At 40.4% G+C, this 24047-nt stretch overlaps 1 protein-coding gene across 5 annotated transcripts in view; it reads left to right on the plus strand.

The window, feature by feature from the left end:
* Window positions 1-24047, plus strand: part of CSMD3 (CUB and Sushi multiple domains 3) — a 574504-nt gene that overhangs the window by 503014 nt on the left and 47443 nt on the right. For 4 of the 5 annotated variants that reach the window (XM_081873886.1, XM_081873887.1, XM_081873888.1 and 1 more), the window contains 6 exons: window positions 5484-5657; window positions 7992-8165; window positions 11152-11337; window positions 15881-16054; window positions 18581-18763; window positions 21549-21725. In XM_081873886.1, the coding sequence (XP_081730012.1) occupies window positions 5484-5657; window positions 7992-8165; window positions 11152-11337; window positions 15881-16054; window positions 18581-18763; window positions 21549-21725 (1068 nt within the window). Of the gene's footprint in view, window positions 1-5483; window positions 5658-7991; window positions 8166-11151; window positions 11338-15880; window positions 16069-18580; window positions 18764-21548; window positions 21726-24047 lie in introns of those variants that run through there. The other variant, XM_081873890.1, reaches the window with a different exon arrangement.

Consider the following 24047-nt stretch of genomic DNA (forward strand, 5'->3'; position numbering starts at 1 on the left):
AACACTGCTACCTCTCCAACTAGGGTCCATCCATATCACTTTTGCATGTGTTTGTTGATAAATATGTTTCATCCCATTACAACAGTAACCTGAAATGTTTAAAGTGGGAACTCCATCAGAATGTGTATTTAAACACACACACACACACACACACACACACACACACACACACACACAATAATATGTATTTTGAATGCATTTTCATACATTTCATACATCTCTAAAGATATTTTGTCTCAAAATATACGTTTTAAAAACCAATCTGGCAGTTCCTAACTCCCCAAAATGTAACACAAAATTCAGAGCAGTGCAAAAGCTGGACGTTAACTGCCTTCTGCTTTGCACATTAACCCAAGAGGAATCAGGTCAGCTCACACTGGAACTGGGGAAGGGCATGAGTTTTTTTCAAGCATCCCTACTGCTAGTCTCCAGGTGTTAACAAGTACCTGGAGTCTACGCAATTACAAACAGTATATGGGGCCTGTGTACCCAGAAAAAATCAGCTTGTGAAAAATAGCAGGAGTGGGTCAGTAGAGAATGGAGATTGTGTCCAGTCCACCCACATTCTGAACATTGTTAAAGGGCTATTGTTTTAACAGATGTTCCATGGAGGACAGCTTAACTACTCCTCTTTGTCTTGCCAAGGGAATTCTTTGTCATAGGGAAATAAGCGAGGCTCTGACTGTTTGACAACTAGTTATATTTATTTCCCCTTAGACCTTAAAAGAAATGGTAAAGGAAACCAATTAGAAACTAAGAACTGCAAGAAACCACTACATGAGCAGAATCCAATTCTCCAGAACTTTTACCATAAACAATTACCGGCTTGCTCACTATAAGGTCACAGTTGTTTGATGCCTGTGCAGAACTGAATGTTTCCGCTTCCTGGGGAATCATTAGTCTGAAAGGATAAAAATAAAGGAATACAAACTTGTAAAAAAGCTTGGATTGTTGCCTTCTCACAGTTCTCAAATCAAATTATTTGACATTTAAAAGATACAGAAGCTTGCCAAGGGAGGTGGCATTTCCAATTTATTGTTTAATGTACCATTTTTGTACTTTTCCCATGGAAAACCTAGAGATTAGAAATAAAACATGGAAATATTAACAGTTAGTAGGCGTTAAGTAAATTAAAGAAATTGTGGCTAATATGCAGCCCTCCTGGCTTATAAAATCTAGCAGAGGGGAGTTGATTGGTTGGGTCCAGAGTGTGGTTAACATTTCATTGCATAAAGAGGTGGTCCCTGCTGCCTTGAAAGAGTGATAGAGTGATTACTCCTAAAGAACCATCCATGGACCCTTTGGACTGGAATCAATTGGGGAAGTTGGTGGAGAGAGTTGAGGTGGGGCAACTGCAAACATTATTGTGACATGGATTATTTAGACCCATTCCAATCTGAATCCAGGCCTGGCCATAGGACCGAGTCACCTTGAGTCACCCTGGTGAATGAGCTTTACAGACAGTGAGACAAGGGGAGTATGACCTTTGCACTCCTTCTCAGTCTCTCTGCAGCTTTCAATACCATTGGCCATGGTATTTTCCTGGACCGGCTTTGTGCAGTGGGAATTGGGGGGCACTGTGCTACAATAGTCCTTGTCCTACCTACAGGACAGAGTGCATCGAGTTGCATTGAGAGAGTGCTTCTCAAGCCATGGTTGTGCAGTAGGGTGCCACAGGGCACTATTTTGTTTCCAGTGCTATTTAATATCTACGCAAAGCAAATGAGAATGGTCATTGGGTGTTTGGGAGCATGATGATGATGATGATACTTAGCTCTGTTTCTCCATAACATATCAGTCAGGAGAATTGTTTATTGCAGATCCATTTCAGCATGGACCCATGACAACAGAATGAAGACATGTTCGTATAACAATAAAATTATGCAAAACAGCATATAGTCATTTACCTGAAATGATAACATATTTAGTGTAGCATAGTGAGCGTCTCCATCCCCATCATTCTGCCTGGACACTGAGGTCCAGTGCAAGAAGCCAAGTTACAGGGAAACAGGCAGAGGACCTTCTCGGTAGTGGCACCCACCCTGTGGAACGCCCTCCCACCAGAAGTCAAAGAGAAAAACAACCACCAGATTTTTAGAAGACACCTGAAGGCAGCCCTGTTTAGGGAAGCTTTTAATGTTTAATAGATTATTGTATTTTAATATTCTGTTGGAAGCCACCCAGAGTGGCTGGGGAAACCCAGCCAGATGGGCGGGGTATAAATAATACATCATCATCATCATTATTATTATTATTATTATTATTATTATTATTAGCTTTGGTGTCCCAGAGCATATCATCTGAATTGGTTTTCTGCAACAGACTAGCCTAGGTGGTTCTCATGATTTAATTTATTGAGATATAAAATTTACCATGCAGCACATTCTACAGCCAAAGATGAAAGCTTTCACCAACACGGTTAGCATCCAACCCCCATGTCAGTTATTTCCCTTTTGGGGGAATTATGCTGCCCTTGGCTCATCCAGCTGAGCCTGGAATGAGCAAGTTAGACTGACATCTTTGGAAGAACTTAATTGGGGACTTGAGTTGGGATCCAGCAAGCTGTGCTGGATTTCCACCATATTCTAACTCACTTATCTTGAGGGATCTTTGTTTAGGACTGTCCCTTAAGTGCTGTTAAGCAACCTGACATGTTTATTACCCCAAAAATCAGTTAATAGAAAGGAATCTTGATTATGGATTAAACAGAAGGAATATAGTGGCATATTGGTCCCATTCCAGAATGTTGTGTGTTATCAGAAGTGGCATGTTTGTAACAAAATAACCAAAAGAAAAAGAAAAAGTTAATTCATTTATTTTGTTTTGATAATACTGAATGAAGCAATTTGTTCTTTTCTCTGAAATATTGGGAAGGGGGACTTAGTCAGAAACATAATGTAAGAGCTGGGAGGGGGGGGAGCATGGAAAAAGTTACTGTCCTACAAAGAAATGATCAAGAGTGATTATATTTTAAATTGGATCGTAGTTGAATAAGTTGAATAACTTTTTTTCTTTTTCCCAAATGGCCAGATAGATTGGTTTCGAACTTTGGAAAAGCGAATGTTTTTGCTCCCTCTCCTTCATCTGGCCCAGAGCACTGAAATGGTTTAAAATGGAAGCACCATAAGACCATTAACAAGAAAAGGAGCCGTAAAATGTATAGCGTGCAGAAAGGTTTTTACAGTGGCAGGTGTTCTCTCATTCTTGACAGTGTCAAATAGGCACTCTTGAAATTCTTTTCATCACAGACATTTTAGAAGCAAAAAAGGGAAAGGGAGGGGGGAATCTACTCCAACTCATTGAAACTGAAGGGGAATTAAACAAGCCATGCTGGAATGGCTATGCAGTAAACATTCACCAATTATTTGTAATAATAGCACTATTGCCATTGTTTGAAGCCCTTGTGCATCTCCTTTTTCATGGCATAACGAGACAGCCATTCCCCAAGATGTGCAGACAAAAAAAGAGTGGTTTCCTTGGTGATGGAAATGACTATAAATGAGAGCTTTCACAATATCCCTTCCCTTTCAGCAATGCATCCCTTCACACTTCCACAGTTCATATATTACTGTCTTCAGATGGAGAATATTTACCTCCATCACCATTCATTTTTATGTGTGATATGCAACTAAGTTTTATTCAGTGGACCTATTGAAATGAATGGACCTAACTTAATCATAGTCATTAATTTAAGTGGGTCTACTCTGGGTAAAATTTAGTTGACTGCCACTGCACATCTGTTTAATTATGAGGAGAATGTCATTTTTGAAATATATACAGTCTATAAGTGTGTGTGTGTGTGTGTGTGTGTGTGTGTGTTTGTTGATGCTTCAGGGCGGATTGAGTCTGTATAATTGGGAACTCTCTGAAATAGCATTAACGAACTTTGGTTTTGTACAGCAGGTAACACATAAGTAGATATGTTCCCAAATTTGCACAGAAATAAATTTCTATGGAACCCACTTTTTCATATAAGAATGTACGGAATGTATGCACTTCACAAAATGACAGGTGATTATTATACAAGGTATGCATTTAAATAAAGCCAACCATCATTTGGCATTGTGTGGTTGATTTATCAATTAACACCTGCACTATGCTCTGAGGGGGCGGAGTGGGAATTTAATTCTCCCCCAGGTGGTCTTGAACTTCTATTTAGAACTTTGTAAACATTATTTCAGCAAAATAAATATATCCATTATATCTTGACAAATAAGATGGTATCCAACTAAACAGACCCGCTATCGTAAAGTCTTTTGCCTGTAGGAAGGATTTTCCCCTCCATCTTCTCTACCCATGCCCTCCTAAATCTGTTCTGGCTTCCCCATCCCTTTGGAACAGCTTTGGGGAGGATACACAGGGAGAGGGAGAGGAAGGGGACGTTCCATTGGACAAGTGGAAATCCTTGCACTAGCAGACCTATTTACTTGGATACCATTTACAATTTAGTTATTATTAATTTAATGTATTTACAGCCCACCTTTCTCTCAAATTGGGATTTAAGATGGCTTACAACATTTAAAATCATCATTATGAAATGCAGAGCAATAAAACTGACTAATTGAAAACAATAGTTAAAATACACACTTAAAACCAGAACGAAAATACAGTTCGCCTCGATAGCAGCCCACTGGTCAGCGTTATCTGCATCTTAGTTTTCAAATGGCGATCTAAATAAGAAGTTCTTAGCCTGCCAGCAGAAGGAAATGGGAGGAGATTCCCCAATTATTTTACAGTTTTATGTACACTGCTTAGATATTTTTATTATTATTATTAAGCAGTTTTATATCCCATGAATCCCTGGTGTCTTATTGGGCAACCTGCATGAGAATTACACCATTTAGCCCTAACAATGACATTATGAAGCATTTCAGGCTGAGACAGAGCGACTGGCATAAGGTTACCCAGGCTTATTCATGGCTGAGCAGGGATTCGAAGCTATTTATTTAAATCAAGCACTCTAGCCACTGCACTATGTTGGCTGTGGCTATTTTTATTCAAGACCATGCTTCAAATCTCCCTTCAGTCATTAAAGACACTGGGCATTCACTACTTCCTGGGCTAACCTACCAATAGGGTTGTGGTAAGTTTTATGGGCAGAAGTGTTATATGTTTTATATATGTATTGCATGAAGGAAATGCAATGGTGAAATATAAATACAGGGGTACCTCGGGTTACATATGCTTCAGGTTACACACGCTTCAGGTTACAGACTCCGCTAACCCAGAAATAGTGCTTCAGGTTAAGAACTTTGCTTCAGGATAAGAACAGAAATCATGCTCTGGCGGCGCGGCAGCAGCGGGAGGCCTCATTAGCTAAAATGGTGCTTCAGGTTAAGAACAGTTTCAGGTTAAGAACGGACCTCCGGAACGAATTAAGTACTTAAGCTGAGGTACCACTGTGAAATACAAACAATAATGGCAGACGAGAAATAAAAGCGTTGTTCCTGTTTGTAAACCACCATAATTGTATCTTTTTGTAGCTGGACACTGTGGTATTCCAGACCTTATAGTCAATGGCCAAGTAATTGGAGAGAATTATGGCTACAGAGACACTGTTGTATATCAGTGCAGTCCTGGCTTTCGACTCATCGGCTCTTCTGTGCGAATATGCCAGCAGGATCACAACTGGTCTGGTCAGCTTCCATCCTGTGTGCGTAAGTAAGCATGGCAGAGGTTATAGTGTGCTTGCATAATTAGCATCTCTCTCCCCCCCCCCCATTTGATGGGGCTAAAATGAGCAGCTTTCATACTGCCTGTGAGACTATTGAAACACAAAGTTGTTTCTAATAAAGAATAAATGAATTATATCATTGGAAGGGAAATGTCACATAGCATCTGGTCCAGAGATATCTCATCATTTTGGGGCTAAGGTCTACCATTGCTCGTGGTCAACCCTCCAGAGATTTCATGCGAGTAGTGGCTGTGGCTAAAAGTAGGTGAGGCCACCCCACACTCTTGCAGGCCGCACACCCTCCCAGGATACACACTTTCTAACATACACACATTCAAAGGGACATTCACACACATTCAGCTGATCCATGCAGATGATCTGAGGATGGTTGTTATCACAGCAATTGTCCAGTTTTCAGTCTGATAATCAGGGAACTAGCAGTTTGCATCCCTATCAAACTTCTCCCTCCACTCCAGTGATGTATTTCTCTTTTTCTTTTTTTGCTGCTGCTGCCAAAATAGACAATCTTGTGCAGTGTGTGTGTGTGTGTGTGTGTGTGTGTGTGTGTTAGAGAGAGAGAGAGAGAGAGAGAGAAGGGGGCAGGGAGAGAGAGAGAATTTTTACTGGGGTACAGGTCAGGCCCTGGCATGGCAGTTAGCCATCCCTGGTCTAGCCCAAACCCATGCTCAATGCAGGATGCAAGTACATAATCTTTGGGAAATGGCTGACCAGTTTAAACAGGCAAAGGAAAGCCTACCACCTCCAGAGGCAGTCTGCTCCACAGCTCTTAACAATGAAAATGTTCCTCCTGGTTTTTATCTGAAATATATTCCCTGCAATTTCCATCCACGGCTGAACTCCTTCTTCATCTGTAAACTAAATTGTAGTGGGGATGAAAACAGCCATTTCCCCATCTCAGTTATTTTAGAAAACTGCATTCTTTTGAAAACATTTCCTTCAATAAATAACTAATCCTGTTATCCCCCCCACCCCCGAGACTTAGAATAGGCTGAACTATTTCTTTTATATTGGTCAAAAGTTAAGGAACATAATCTACACTTCTGCAGGTGGTGATAGTTATAGTTATTATTACAGTGCCATCAATGTACATGGTGCTTTACAGGGTTTCATAAGCAAAAGCAGAGAGGACTCTGGCCCAAAACAGCTTGCAATCTATAGTTGGCAATGGGAAGACAGCAGAAGATGTGGAGGGAGAATAACTGATGAAAAGAGTGAATGGGAACAAATTCTGTGAAACATTTTTTTTTTTTTATTTTCCAAATCCTCAGCATGGAATGATACTGAAGTGTGTGTAAATGCCATGTTCTGTCCAGGTTAGGATGTCATGTTAAAGTATGGTTTAGCACTTCTGCCTTCACCGTCAGGCAGAAATTATTTCATCGATATTCTAGAATGAGACGCAAATATATTGCTGTGTCTACATCCAGGATAGAACTCACAATAAATAGCCCTAGGTCATGTGCAGCAGCACCAGAGATGGCTTCCTTCAACAACAACAGAAGGACTGCTTGACTGAACAAAGTAGAGTTTTCTGCCATGCAGGTTTTTCAGGAAATGGTTGGAATAAAGGTTAAAATAATGGGGTATGTCACAGGAGAGATAGTAACCACCACTCATTGCCTTATAATAAATATCTGGAAGCTCTGCAGTATATTGCAGTATGTCAATGAAAACAGAAATAAAAATTCTGATCCCTGTAGCAGTTTCTGATTTTATGTTTTTTACCTATATTTAAGTACCAGGTGCAATTTCATTATAGTTTTTCTTTTCTTTTCATAATAACATTGTGTTCAGATCCATTAAGCACTACATTGTGAAGTGATAGCAGATACTTAAGGTACAGTCCTATACCTTCTTTCCTGGGGTAAAAATCCCATGGATCTCAGCAATGCTGAGTGAGTAGGCACTTACACGATTGCACTGAAAGCCAGCAAAAGCTTTTTGTAGATCAGGACACTTTGGAACCTCCTTCCTCAACTGGTATGTGATTGGTTTCTTTTGGGATACCTTCTCTTACAGAAAGTGGTCGTTTGCACTGTCCCAAAGATTTCAAATGTAAGGAGGCAAGAAACTATTCAAAATAATTGTATCTGCTTGGTGGTGCAGCAGTAAAACTAGCACATTTGCAAAGCTGAGCAGGGTCCAGTAAGGTTTCAAATTGGATGGGGTTTGGACTAGACGCCCGTTGACGTTCCGTCGAACTCTACTATACTGTAATTGTTTTCAAGTCTTCATTATACGTTACAATGAAAAGTGATAACGGCATGCTTTCTCTTTCACTCGCTTCTGATGTTAGCTGTTAGCTGTGGTCATCCTGGTAGTCCAATTTATGGAAGAACAAGTGGGAATGGTTTCAACTTCAATGATGTTGTGACATTCTCCTGTAACACTGGTTATGTTATGCAAGGACCAACAAAAGCCCAATGTCAGGCAAACAGACAATGGAGTCACCCACCACCCATCTGCAAAGGTAAGGCTGAAAAAAAAAAATGTTGTAAAAATGGGAAGGGATGTTTGCTTGTTTTGCACACAAGGATGATGTCCAAGTCTGCGTCTGTATTATGCACCATTTGAGGGGGGGGGGTGTGATTTGAGATGGGCAGAAAAAAGCCTTTTAGGGTTTAAAATACTTTTCTCAGCTTCAAATATAACATAATTTCCAAAACATCCTATTTTTGTCCATCAGACAGGCCCTGTAGCTGAGTTTTAAGGCGGCTCAGACTGTAAAGCCATTTAAATGGTATTTTCATTCATTTTACTTTATCTCAAAAAGAAGGGTGATTGTGTTTCACCTTGTCTGCTGGGAGCTATAGCTGAAATGCCAAGCCCTTCAGAAAGTTTATCTTACTTTATTTGCTTTATTTGTTTGACCTCATCTAACTGATAGGGTTTTGGTTTTGGTTTACCTAGCAATGATTACTTATTTTGGTGCAGTGGACAATAGCATATAATATTATAAACATTTTTGCCCTAAGTGGTCAGAGGCACAAGATGTGTGCTGATTTGACTGCACATGTTTTTGGAATGCTTAGATAGCCTTGAAATTTTTTGTGATATTTTAAAAGTAGGTTTGGACAACCTAGTTGATAATGAGCATCAAATCCATATCCTTTCGAGTTGTTTTTCCCCCAAGGGAAAAAAACAAAAACCGTGTTCTCACTTTGAAGACTATGACATTTACATCGATTAATGTTAAAATTAATCAAGACTTGCTGTTGCCTGGTAGAAACTGGTAAACTTTTCAACTAACTGCAAGCTTGCAAGTTGTTTCATATCAAGTTAAACTAATATATCCCCTCTAGTAAGCTTCTGTCACAGGGACAGGAAAAAAACATAGCAGCATTCGTAATGAGAAAAATTACTCATAGAACTACACCCCCCCTCCAAAGAAAATCATGCTCAAGGCTGTAGTGTAACCCACCATTTTGCTCCATTTCTCTTTTATAGCATTCTAGTTGTTTCTGACACACATATTTATTCTTCTTGATTTTCATTTGCTCATTTCTCCCCCTTTTCAGTTTATAAATAATATCATATCCCTACCCCACAATCTGAAGAACTGATAGATAGTTCACTGGAGGTAGCTCACTGATTAAGTGCTGTGTTTTAGAGCCAAACAACATCCCACAAAACACACATATTTTACCATAATTTCCTGAGGTGGAGAGGAAAATCCTGCCACAACTTGAGTTTGTGATGATCTTCAGGACCACTTGGATATGAGGTGGATATTTGGGTGTACCACCTGTGCTGATTGGTTATTTATTAGGAGTTGAGGTTGTGCGGCAAAGCCTCTCCTACTGCAAGAGGGGAGGTGTTGTGGGCGGGACGCGATTTCTGCCTCATGCAGGGGGTGTTACGCCCCCACTCACCTGGCTGGCGCACCACGCACACAGGTAAGCGCCCAATCGGGCAGCCTGGAGGGGCGTGGTTTGCAGTTTAACTTACTGCTGCGCCAGCCATTCTGCCTCATTTTCCGCCTTCCTGTCACGAGTTTGTAATGATCTAATGAGCCCGTCACGAGTTTGTGATGATCTTCAGGACCACTTGGATATGAGGTGGATATTTGGGTCTACCACCTGTGCTGATTGGTTATTTATTAGGAGTTGAGGTTGTGCGGCAACATGAATGTTACAATTATGGTGTTGGGAGTGTGTGGATGGAAGCATAACTTCTAGAGCAGTGGTTTTCAACCAGTGTGTCATGGCACCCTGGGGTGCCTTGAATGATGGTCAGGGGTGCCGTGGGCAACACTGGCCTCTCTCCCTCCTTTCTCCCCTCTCTCCTCTGATGCCCTCTCGCGTCTCTGCCTCCCAAGAAGCTCCGCAGGTGAATGGTGCCTCTGGAGGTGGTCAGGGGGGCTGGTTGACAGGAGCTGAGGCAGAAATGGAGCAAGCAAGCAAGCAAGCAAGCAAGCAAGCAGGAGAGGGAGCCCAGCCAGCCTGTCTGCCAGCCCTTGCTGTTGGGAATGGACAGACAAGTCCCAGGCCTCTGTGGGGCAGTGTGAGGAGGCACTTCTCTTTGGGGTGGGGGGTGGCAGCTCAGAGACTAGGGGTGGCAGCAGTGGCTGCCCAGAGGACTCCCAAGTAGAGGGGAGAGGAGAGGATGCTGAGGGAACACTCCACAAGGGAGGGTGTTTGAAAAAGCATGAGAGGCTGCTAGCTCTACAGGCAAGGGGTGACATAACTGGGTGCTGCAGAAAGCATGTAGTTCGTCAAGGGAGCCATGGACTCAAAAAGGTTGAAAACCTCTGTCCTGGAAGTGAGAACAGGTTCTGATATAGAACTGGGCTCCCAAGTAGCTGTGGGACATAAGCCCTATAGGGATCTAGAATTGAAGAGAGTATCTTTCATGTTTATAATACTAATAATAATTTATTTATACCCCGCCTATCTGGCTGAGTTTCCCCAGCCACTCTCGGCAGCTCCCAATCGAGTGCTAAAAACAATACTGCATTAAATATTAAAAACTTCCCTAAACAGAGCTGCCTTCAGATGTCTTTTAAAGATAAGATAGCTGCTTATTTCCTTGACATCTGATGGGAGGGCGTTCCACAGGGCGGGCGCCACTACCGAGAAGGCCCTCTGGCTGGTTTATGCTTGGCAGTGATTCTTTGTATGTGGTTATTATTTTTTTAACCATGGATTGAGAGTTGGCAAACTATACAAAGAATAGCTACCATAAAGTGAGGGCAGCATTCTGCCTATGCCTATGCCTCTTTTTTTACAGGTTTAAAAAATAGCTTTGTGCAAATTGCTGCTTACACTGTTATTCATTTTATTCTCTGCATAGTATTTTTCACTTGAAGACCTGTGGGAAACTTGCACATTTAAAAAATGTAAAATTCACACATAATTAGGTTTTTTTTGGGGGGGGGGGGTCTTCTTTGTTTATAATCAAGCAGTATATCCATTTTACGAAGTAAATAAATGAAATGTTTACTGTTTTCTGTTTAGTGGTCAACTGTTCTGATCCGGGAATCCCTGCAAATTCCATACGAGAAAGTAAAATTGAACATGGGAATTTCACCTATGGCACAGTTGTCTTTTATGATTGTAACCCTGGATATTTTTTATTTGGATCTTCAGTTTTAGTCTGCCAGCCAAATGGTCATTGGGATAAACCTTTGCCAGAATGCATTAGTAAGTATCTTAGAATAAATATCATTATTCATAGTAGATTATTATTAGTAGACTGCAGCCTTAGTTACCTTTCTGAAGTTTGTTTGCTTATTATTGTTTTGTTTGCAAATTCATTGTATATACACATTACTTCTGAGCATATCCACAGCCAATTTCCTTTTACTGTGAACATGAAAGGTCATCGGTTTTGAATAAAAGGTGTCTAATTATTGTCTGTGTTCTTGAAATTTGTTGTTTGTTTATTTCACATTACTGCATAGTTTTCTTATCCATTCCTTAAATGATTATATTTTCCATTCTCTGTTTACACAATCCAATACAATCTTTGCTTCTCAAATCTATTTTATTTACTCTATTTTATTTGACAAGATTTACCACTTAGTCTACAAAAACCTCCGAGTGGTTTATATAAAACAATATAAAATAGCCATTAAAATATGAATAGAATTAGGCATTAAAACATATTGACATAAAATTTATCAATATAAAAATAGAAATGGGTTTTAAAACAATTATACATACCAATATTACATTTTAAAATTGCATTATTGGGTAGGCTTTACTGGAGGGAGGAGAAGAGTTTTTAGCCAAAAATAACACAGTGAAGGACCCTACATAATGATGGGTAGGATCAATTCCTTGCAAAAGCAAAATGAATATTATGTGGCACTTGTAAAAGCATTTCCTATTAGCAATTATGATGCAACATTCCAAAGTAATTGCAGCATCTTAAAAAGCAGAGACATCACCTTGCCAACAAAGGTCCATATAGTTATGGTTTTCCCAGTAGTGATATATGGAAGTGAGAGCTGGACCATAAAGAAGGCTGATAGCCGAAGAATTGATACTTTTGAATTATTGAGAGTCCCATGGGTTCTTGAGAGTCCTATGGACTGCAAGAAGATCAAACCTATCCATTCTGAAGGAAATCAGCCCTGAGTGCTCGCTGGAAGGACAGATCCTGAAGCTGAGGCTCCAATACTTTGGCCACCTCATGAGAAGAGAAGACTCCCTGGAAAAGACACTGATGTTGGGAAAGATTGAGGAGACAAGGAGAAGGGGACGACAGAGGACGAGATGGTTGCAGAGTGTTCTCGAAGCTACCAGCATGAGTTTGACCAAACTGCGGGAGGCAGTGGAAGACAGGAGTGCCTGGCGTGCTCTGCTCCATGGGGTCGCGAAGAGTCGGACACGACTAAACGACTAAACAACAACAACATCAAGTACAAGCCCCATATAGGCAGTTTTGTGGTAATCCAAGCTTGAAGTTACCATTGTCTGAACCACTGTGGTCAAACCATCCCTCCCCTCAAGGAACTAATAACATGATTATACATTATTATTCTCAGTGGCTTTTGATGTCATTGGTCATGGTATTCTCCTGATCCAGCTCTGTGAGATGAGTATTGGTCCCACTCCTACTTACAGAGTCATAAACAGAGAGGAGCACTGGGGAACTGTTTTGGCTTCATAGCCATTATACTGTGCTGTACCACAGGGTATAGTATTGTCTCCAATACTGTTTACTGTCTAAATTTAGCCATTTAAATTCAGAGTAGTTGTTCAGAACTTTGGGGTGAAGTCAGGCCCGTCTTAAGCATATCCGGCGCCATGGTGCAAAGATCATGAATCTAATGAAGCAGTCTATGATATATCAAGCCGGAATGAGATGTGAAAGCCCTTTTTTGTTAGTAGGTTTTATTGTAACTCAAAATGTTTTATATTAAAAGCCATTTTAATTTTGGGGGATATCTCATTCCTTGGGACCAATAGCCCAATGGTTCCTGCTGCTTTTATAACTGCTACCTATTGAGTCCTCCTCAAGTAATTAGCAAAAACAAACAAACAAAAACCCCATGGAAATAAAAGGGTATCATCATCATCAATTTATTTAAAATATTATAATTTCAATTTATTAGTCACTAGACCTTCTTTCACTTTTTTCTTTAAATGCTATAAATGCTAAGGAGCCCTTGAACATTTTTTCAGATTTAGTGAGACTAGAGATCTAGAAGTTAGTGGGGACATCAAAACAGCTCAGTGACTTTTGCTTTTACTAGATACTTAATTACAAGCTTCAGCATTCAAATTCTTATAATATAACATATTCATATATAATGTATTCAAAAGAATGTATTTGCCCCAGGGCAAAGTTTCACGTTTTCCTTAAGTGTGTTAGTGGTCTACAATTAATGGCCCCTCTCTTTCGTTAGTCCCCCCCACACACACACTTTTTACTTTCTGGCAGCAAAATTTCTCTTGTATATTACTGATAATCTGTGAAAAGCTTGTAGCCTGACACACGAAGTCAAATTCAATTAAATATTGCTTTAAAATTGTGTCTCCTAGCTTATCTTGACAACCTTTTTTTGCTCCTTTTCAGTACTATGGGTGGGTGGGCGGATGGAGGAAGCAATTTCTTTTCCAAGGCATCCATTATCAGTGTGGATAATGTTCTACACAATGGAGTAAGGGATCTGTACTCTTATTTCTTTTGTTCTCATTGAATAGGTGCCTGTTGGCCTAAACAGTTAAGCATTGTCATTAGTTTTGTAGGGCTCACTCATTACTTACAATATGTATATATAAGCACTTTGCCAAAGGCCCTTGAATGCTAAAGAAAAAGAAAAAAGCAGCGCTGCCCAGTTTTACAATGTATTTCTTCCACGCACAGCTAGGTTACTTCCATTCCTGCTCACTTTTGCAAAATATATAATATTCCGTCTCCAGCAGAATTGGATTCAGGTGCATTTAAGAGCCAAGAAAAGGAATAATCAATCAGCATGACATGCAGGAAACTGCTTTCTTGCCTTTATATTATGTTCTTTTAAATCAGTTTTAAATTTTCTGCATGGTTGCATCCAGAGGTTGATAGCAGATTGCATGTGAAATTGCAAACAAAACCACACATTGGTGGAATCTAGGACGGAAAATTCTGATTTCCTTTGGGTTTCCTTTTCTAAATTAGAAAAGTGAACTCTGTTTTGAAGGAAACATGTTGAAAAGTCCTAGAGCCAATTCTGACCTTATTGTCCATTTTTGTTTTATTCAAATGTACAACTAAAAATGTAATATGCAAATGAGACCGGCATGTGTTTGCAAGGATGTATCAAATATTAGGCAGGACTGGATGTGTCTCCCTGTTGAAACTATACTTGGTGGCAAACCCAAGTTTTCTAGAATAACTGAAGTGACTTTGGTACATTTCTGAAAAGATAGTTTAACAGAGGCCCTTGTTTGGTGGCTGATCATAATTATTCCATTGTTTGTTGTTGTTTAGTCATTTAGTCATGACTGACTCTTCATGACCCCATGGACTAGAGCACGCCAGACAATCCTGTCTTCCACTGCCTCCCGCAGTTTGGTCAAACTCATGTTCATAGCTTTGAGAACACTGTCCAACCATCTCGTCCTCTTTCGTCCCCTTCTCCTTGTGTCCTCAATCTTCCCCAACATCAGAGTCTTTTCCAGGGAGTCTTCTCTTCTCATGAGGTGGCCAAAGTATTGGAGCCTCAGCTTCAGGATCTGTCCTTCCAGTGAGGACTCAGGGCTGATTTCCTTAAGAATGGATAGGTTTGATCTTCTTGCAGTCCATGGGACTCTCAAGAGTCTCCTCCAGCACCATAATTCAAAAGCATCAATTCTTCAGCGATCAGCCTTCTTTATGGTTCAGTTCTCACTTCCATACATCACTACTGAAAAAAACATAGCTTTAACTATACGAACCTTTGATGGCAAGGTGATGTCTCTGCTTTTTAAGATGCTGTCTAGGTTTGTCATTGCTTTTCCCCCAAGAAGCAGGCGTCTTTTAATTTCGTGACTGCTGTCACCATCTGCGGTGATCATGGAACCCAAGAAAGTAAAATCTCTCCCTGCCTCCATTTCTTCCCCTTCTATTTGCCAGGAGGTGATGAGCCCAGTGGCCATAATCTTAGTGTGTGTTTTTTTGATGTTGAGCTTCAGACCATATTTTGTGCTGTCCTCATTGACCCTCATTAAAAGGTTCTTTAATTCCTCCTCACTTTCTGCCATCAAGGTTGTGTCATCTGCATATCTGATATTTCTTCTGGCAATCTTAATTCCGTCTTGGGATTCTTGCAGTCCAGCCTTTCGCATGATGAAGTCTGCATATAAGTTCCATAGTGGCTGACAAATGTTCTGCAAACTTTCTTCTCTTTTTTCAAGGAGAAGTATTTTTGAGTGCTCCTCTCTGGTCCTGCCACTGCCATACCTCCATAATGCCCATTTTGGGGGACTAACGGCAGGTTTGGCAAAGCTGACTGAGCACTGGCTGAACTGGGATGTGCAAATTATTACATTGTTGTATCCTCAGCTGAACACATTAGGGACTTGATTCCTGCTGAGCCTGGGTAGGCCCGGAATCAGGTAGCTGAGCCAGAGATCCTGAGCTGCTCATCCACGTGGATCTTGCTGTATGATGGCCCCAAACTTGCAAGACATAGTAATGGTGGTGAAGGCAAATTGAACTGCATAGGTTGGTGATTATAACGTAATTTTTATCTCCAATATTTATGCATCATAGTGATTGACTGTGGGCATCCTGGTATTCCTCCAAATGCGATCCTATCTGGAGAGAAATACACATTTGGATCTACTGTTCGGTACTCTTGTACAGGAAGACGGTCACTAATAGGCCAGTCATCTCGGACATGTCAATTGAATGGACATTGGAGTGGATCTATGCCTCATTGCTCAGGTACCACTTTTGAAGTATGTGAATGTGCTTTTGCAACCAATTCTATGCTTGTATTAGTTTTGGCTGGAACTTGTTTGCCTTTCAGGAAATTGAAAATCAAAGCCAAATGTCAGTCACAAGATATAGCTGCAGCCAAAGCTAAGTTCCACCATATGAGTATAATGAGTACTGAGAGGAGAAATGGAAAGTTTCTAATTATCTTTAATAATAAATGGTCAGTGAAATAAGGCAGTTGACCAGTTGGTGATGAATAATTATATTCTATTACTGAGAATGGTGTTGAATTCCATATCAAGTGTTTTTGCATCAATGTCTTGATTTGCTTTTGACTAATATGGTGACAAGTTTAAACCACTTACATAAGGGGATGGTTGCCACTAATACTTAATAGAGCAATGTCGGCAATGACATTGGCCATGCTGGCTGAAATGGCTGGGAGTGATAGTCCAAATTATCTGGGGGGCACTGGGTTGGCAAAGACTGCTGTAGAGAACGGTGATGGTCTGCAGAGAGGGGCAGTGTGTCTCAATGTGTAGAGCATGGCACATATGTAGTGTAGTCAGGAGGGCCCCTGCAATGTCAAAGAACCCAGCCCCCCCCCCCCACTGTCAGGAGGAGGAATCTGATGGAGGAATCTGATCCAGGATAGGAAAGACTTGGTGCAGAAAACATCAAAGGCACTCAAGCAACCATCCCACCAGAGACTGAAATGGAAAGGAAGCTCTAAAGGCAGTAATGCTTTCATCCTGTCTTCCTGAGAATCTAACCTTGTAAAGTAGCCTCTAGAACTCAGCATATTTTCACAGACTTATATGTGCTCATTTGGACATGCCATTTCCCTACTAATCACATCACAAAAGCAAGACACAGTAATTTCTGTTAACATATTTTATTTTATTTTTTAAAAAAAAATTACTTCCAAAATGCTGCCTTGATCCTCTAATTTTGATCCACTAATTTTCCAAACTCAAGGAATATTAAATTTAATTGATGTTCTGCATGATCAAAATTTCTGAATTTCAAACTCATAATTAAATTTTGATGGGAGTGTTTCGCACATTAAATTCAAGTTTCTGTTTTATGAACAAAATAATAGGATATGTGTCCCTGAAAAGCAAGAGTCCTATGTTGTCCTTTCAAAATATTCCCTTTATGTGCTTTGATCTACAGCATAGCTGTAAAAAGACATAGATCTGTTCATTAAAAATTACTAGCAGGAAGACGTTTTGCAATGTAAAATGATTATTACTTCAGAGATTGTACGGCAGGCAATAACCCTTCTGACCACTACGTGGAGACTTCCTTTGGGTCTGTAACTGAGCCAGTTTTCCTGCTGCCATAGCTTCAGTGTGGACAGTATTATTATATAGGTAGAAAATCCCACCTTCGCCTATTCACATTCCGAGCAGTTGCTCAGTTGTTTGGGAAGATCAGTAATAGTAGTAGTTGTAAACAATGTAGAGCTCACCCTGACCTAGTGCAGACATGAGACTGTTGATGCCTTTGACATGGTGAAAAGATCAGCAATGAACCATTTGTTCCTTTGATGACCAGCAACCTGCCTCTCTTGATGGTCATTTGGGGATTACCTTGGCTGTGGAGCCTGGACTTCAGCTCTGAAGTGCACCCTTTGCTGCACCATTGGAAATGTTGGCAAATGTGTGAATATTTGCTGACAATTTCTTCTTCCTCTTGGTTTCTATGAGTGTTTGCAATATCTTCATGCTCAGAATCTCACTGGAGCTTAGAAAGCCATTTCTCCACTTTCCTGTATTATATTTTTAATGGATCACCTGACTGAAGCATCTTGATAACTTTCACTTTACTCTTTCTTTTAAGACTATTGCATAGCATACTTTACTTGAGTGATGCATGTTAATGTATTACAAATTGATGAACAGTGACTGTCCTGTAAATTATTGGCCATGAATCACTTGAAATTTCTATCAAACTCGATTATGTGCTGTCAAGAATCCCTGAATAAGATCACAACACATTAAATGGGTACGGGTTCTGCATACTGTTTCAGTATACAGATGACTCTCAACCGATGTACATTTAACGTGCATGATTTCAACTTTATGCACTTGGCGGCCAGCCATTGAAATAGCACAAATTAAATGCACAGAAAGCGGAGAGCTTAAAACCTCTTTCCCGGTGCAAAAAAAGAGAAAGCTTTTAAGTTGTTTGCCTTGCTTAGGGTTGGGGTAAGGCCCATTCAGCACACTGGCTTTGGAAGGTAATATTGCTCATGTGGGGACAGTTCTGGTAATAGTTTTGACTATACATGATTATGGCTTTACACACCATTCCTGAAACGTAGTTCCCATGTAAGATGTAAGTGAACTGTATTTTGCTATTTGCATTGATTATAAATTGCCTTCTATTGTTATGCCACTTGGATACTTATGTACTGTTCCCCATCCGTTTCAGTTACTATATCAGCTCTGAAAACAGCAGCAGCAGTGTAATACATCAATTTTTTGTGTATTCCCTCTGAAATAATCTTTGTACCGCAAATTCTAGGTGACAATGCGGGATCTTGTGGGGATCCTGGAATCCCAGGTCACGGTTCTAGAGAACAAAGCAACTTTAGAATTAAAAGTGTTGTGCAATTCTCTTGTGAGCTCGGATACACCCTTCATGGATCGGTGGAAAGAACATGTATGGCGAATGGAAGTTGGACAGGAAAGCAGCCGGAATGTAAAGGTAAATCTCATTGATGATTGGAATATAATACAACCCAGTATTAGTAAAAAAAAGTGTTCAGCACAACAGTGCTTGAAAGTCAAAGAGCTTAAGTGATCATTTTGTTTTAAATAAGCCCAGATACTTTGAATTAATTTGTGGAATGCTCATCTGATGTCTTCATTACATAACTTTAGGTGCCAGATAAAAAACATTCCACTTCTTCCAAGCCTTTCATTAATTAAATAAGTCATGACCTTATAAATCATTGATGGGGGTAGTAATGATTTTTGTAACTATGTTATGTATTTTTTACGTTTTTCTATTGTAAACCTCCCTGTGGTCCTTGAATGAAGGGTGGTATAGAAATTTGTAGTATCAGTAGTCATGCATTATCACTCAGGGTATTATCCCTGCCTCACTGTACCCTTGCCCTATTTGGGCCATCTTAAGCACTTTCACCCTGATCCCATTGGGCTGATATATCTTGAGCCAGATTCGTGTGAGCTCCTGCCAGCTTTCCTCTTGTAATAAGTTTGGTTCAGGGTGCTTTGGGAAGATTATGTTTTAGGTGACAAGCTCTGAATTTGTCTGAAGTAACCCACTTCAATGCAAGAAGGGTCAGAATCTGAAGGACAGGACTTGCACATCTGAGCAGCATCATATGAACATTGCACTGCATGAACATGACAAGAACTTGCTGGGTCAAGCCAATGCCTCATGCAGTCCCAGCATCTTATTATTACAGTGGTCAGCCAGATGCTTATGGGAGGCCTGTAAGCTTAACCTGAGTGCAGCAGCACTTTATCCACTTTTGATTCTCAACTGCTTCTGGCAGTGGAGGTAGAGCAAAGCTGTGGTTTCTAGTGGTCCTTGATAGCCTTATTCTCCATGAATTTGTCTAGACCTCTTTTAAAGCCACCCAAATTGATAGCCATCATTACATCTTGAGGGAACAAATTCCATAGTTTAGTTTCATTTGCCTTCCAACATTTTGCTCATTGGATATACCCCTGAGTTCTAATGTTATGTAGGGTTGCCATATTTCAAAAAGTGAAAATCAAAGCAACAAAAATCTTCAAAAAATGAGTTCTTGAGCTATTTTATATGAAATTTGCCAAAATCTACACTACCGACATGAGCTGCCACAATTTGGATTTTCCCGGACATTTCAGCGAATTTCGCTCGGATGCTGTTTACAAGGGCTGAATACTGGCTGTGTCTGGGAAATTCTGGGTCTATGACAACCCTAATATTATGAGAAAGGGAAGGAGGGAAAAACTTTATTCATACCATGCGTTTTTTTATGCCATCTGAAATAATAACACAAGAAGATAGTACTGTTCTGTCATTCTAGGATGCTGCATAGGCACATAAAGCAATGGAAATCTTAAGGACAAGAGTAATAAAGGGTTGTCTATACATGAATGTGATTGCAAAATTGAGTTGAAAAACAGAGTCAGTGTTAACGGTTTTAGTCTGCAACAGTAACATAATCATATCAATGAACTGTCTATACAATATTGATTTACATCTGGGCTGTAGATTAACATTAGCAGAAACAAAAGACAATAACCTTAGATCACGTCAAATGATTTCAAAATACTGAAATGCCATGAAGAAAACAAATTAGAAGAGACCTGCTTTTCCATGACACAAATTTTATGCTGTGCGTTGAACTTTCAAGACGGCTGTGATATAATAATTCTATCAACAAAAGCAAAGAGAAAAGAAAGAGACCTTCCTTTTCCCAATAACATTGATCAAAACTGAATAATGTGAGTGGGTTAATTACATTTAAATAGAATTATTTACAGGAGAGGAGCACTGGAAAGTAGGTATCCTTTAGTATAATGCATCCTAATCTTTCATAGCCTTTTGTTGTGCCCAGAGGCTACAGTGTTGAGTAATTACCATTGAGAGTAGTATTTTTCTCAGGAGCTGCAAAATATCAGAGAACACATTCTATGGCAAAATTGGATACAATGATAAAACTAATAAAAATTCAAATATTTGGTTTTCTCAACATGCTACACAAATACATAATTATAGCATGGTTCCCTTAGAAATATAAGAATCTGCCTTATACCATGTCATATCACTGACCCCTATAGTTCAGTGTTGTCTACATTTATTAATAGGAGCTCTCCGGGGCTTCAGGAATTAAGTTTCCTACTTGACAACGATAGCCAGAGGGCGAACATGAGACCTTTGGCCTGCAAAGCAGGTGCTCCAACACTCACTTCTCACCAACATTTCATCTGAAGCTTAAGTGTCAGCATTTTGTGAAGGGGTAGCTCTTCCTCTGGTGAAACACTTGTGGAATTGCTAAGGAGGTCACAGAGTCCTGGTTGGATATGTGAAATCTCACAGCAGAAGAGATTTTGGGATGTTGCCAGCAGGTTCCAAATAAAACTAATTTCAATGCAGATGTAGCAGTTTCTCCTCAAGTGAAACCTACGAAGGTTTGAGAGTGTAACAAAGCATATCTAGGCAAGACTAGGATGATTAATTGCCAGGGGATGTGCACTGAATTATGTTCAGTTTATTCTAATTGCTCATTGATTGATTTGATTATTTGGAACAATGTGTAGATCAGGCATTCCCAAACTCGGCCCTCCAGCTGCTTTGGGACTACAGTTCCCATCATCCTTGACCACTGGTCCTGTTAGCTAGGAATGATGGGAGTTGTAGTCCCAAAACAGCTGGAGGGCCAAGTTTGGGGATGCCTGGTGTAGATCTTCAGTGTTTGTTATTGCTGCCATCTTGCACCTTATCCCTGCATTTCCCACATTTGAATTTCTAGCTGTCCAATGTGGTAATCCTGGGACAACAGCTAATGGGAAGGTGTTTCGAATAGATGGCACAACATTCTCTAGTTCTGTAATTTATTCCTGCATGGAAGGCTATATATTGTCTGGACCTTCCGTAAGACAGTGCACTGCGAATGGAACGTGGTCTGGCTCCTTGCCAAATTGCACAAGTAAGTACCCTTTTTATTATTTAAGATGCTGCAAGTTTATAACGAACTAAGTTACAACAGGGTGGTGGTAGACTGGGCAAGAGGGTTCTCTGCAAAAGATGGGCTTTTCAAATTGTGCTGTTTCCTCTGCTGCCGCTGGTTCCATTCATGCTTCTCTCCACTTCTGGGTCCTACTCCAGCTGGGTTCTACTAGTCTTGCGTGGTTCTCTGCTTCTGGCTCCTATTTGCCGTTCCTCTCTGTCCAATATTCAGCTGCGCGACTGTGCTACCGGCAGCTGCTGCAGCCAGCTTAAATACCCCGGTGGTGGACCAGAGTGAAGCCTTGGTTCCTCAGGTCTGCCATGGAAGCACCGCCCCACACTCTGTCCACCACAGGCCAGTTTGAATTTAAAATTTGGGGGTATCCCATTGCCCCCAGGGGCTGGCCGAGGCTGAAGCAAATGGCCAACTGTGAGGGACAAAAGCCCCCCCCCCCGGCATCTCTCAAGGGGCTCTCCTGGACCATAACTGCTGCATCCCTGGAAGGTAAAGTGTTCCTTCTCTACAAGGGTTGGGCTTTTCAAGAGTGCAGACCTTTGAAGCAGCCTCCATGCAAACCTTTGTTGCCATAGGTAGGGATGGGGGGGGGCAATTTGATTCAGGTGCATTTAAAGGCCTGCTTTCTCAAAGAATATGTGAGCCAAACATAGGTATCCTTCAAAATTCACACTTCTCTGAATTTTGCAATGCAGCTCTCCAGCCAAGTACCATGTACAAAAATGTATATAGTAAAGTATGTGTATGAATAGATAAATTGGCCTGTGCCAAAAAGTATGTGTGTATACAAAATCACATGCAAATATGTGTGCACTAAGAAAAATATGCAAAAGCATGCTGACAAATTTTAGTTGCCACCTCATTCAATTTGCCTGATAAGTGTTGTAAAGGGCTGCCTTCAATATTTATTTTAACAATTAATGTAACCCAGTATTTCTCCCCATATGTCATTTGTTTTCCTTATGTAAATTTTACAACTTTAATGAAAATCACAGAACACCTCTTGGCAAAATCATATTCTTTAATATGTTTAGTTCGTTGTTGCTGTTTTGACCATCATGGTCATATCAACCACAGGAAAACAGTATTAATAATATATAAATTAATAAAATATTGAAGAACAACATCAACCAAAATATGTCTTAACATTGAAATATACCAAAATACTACTACTAAAAGTAATAATATGCATTATACATATTATTTAATAAGAAATCTGGAAATTCGATGTTTGGAAGACTATTTGCTTTTTCTGCATTTTTGACATATTGTTCTCAAGCTCTAGGTGCAATGAAAATATTTGAAATCTATTCTCAGATGTCTGTAGCAGAATCCTGAAGTTGAACTTCAGCCAATAGAAGCCTCTAGGGACAGCACTGCAAAGAAAACTATATGCAGCAAGAGTTGGAAAATGAAGTGAGCTAGAAATAGGATATGCCCTGACTAGTCCTTTACTGCAGCTAGGGAAAAAAAAAAAATAACAGTTACTAGTTACTCTCCAGCCACCAAATTCATGTCAACCCAAAACTTTCTTTCCAGATAGGCTACCTTAAAATTTAACTGGATTATAATTCTTATTTATTGTAGCTTTTTGAAACATTGAAGAATGAATTACAAGGTGTGTTGTTATCAGGGGTGTAGGAAGGGGGCAGTGGGGGTGGACTGCCCCGGATGTCATCCTAGAGGGGGGTGACATGGGGGGGGGGTTGCCCTGCCCCACCCCTCCATGTCCCAGAGCAGCTAGCTACACCCCTGGTTATGATGTGTCCTGCGTAACAGAGCTTCTATAGTGTTGTATGCGCCCCACTTCTGAGCCATAATAATTTTCAGGAGCAGTGCTCACAGGGTTCACTTCCATTTACATATGATAACACTGGAGATGGTGGGTAGTATCCAACTAATATGTCTCAGTGCAAGACTTTACAATTGAACAAGAGAACCGCTTCTGCCTTGCTCTCCCCAGATCTGTTCTGGAGGGTTGGGGGAACCCCTCAGACAGATTTATAGACCTTACATAAGATGCACCTGACCATAAGACACACCTAGTTTTTAGAGGAGAAAAGGGGAAAAGCCCCGTTTTTGGAGGGGTCAGCTCACAGTTGTGCAGCTTCTTTTGCAAAGGGGAAAAGCCCCATTTTTTAAGGATCAGCTCAGAGTTGTTGAGCTTACTTTGCAGTGGGAAGAAATTCTGTTTTTATGGTTTTCAACTCACAGTTCTGCAGCTTCTCTAGGAAAGGAAAGGGAGTCATTTCTACAGTTTCCAGACAGATAATCTAATCAGCCAGT

This window comes from Podarcis erhardii (assembly GCF_964252035.2).
Source record: "Podarcis erhardii genome assembly, chromosome: 8".
NCBI lineage: Eukaryota > Metazoa > Chordata > Lepidosauria > Squamata > Lacertidae > Podarcis > Podarcis erhardii.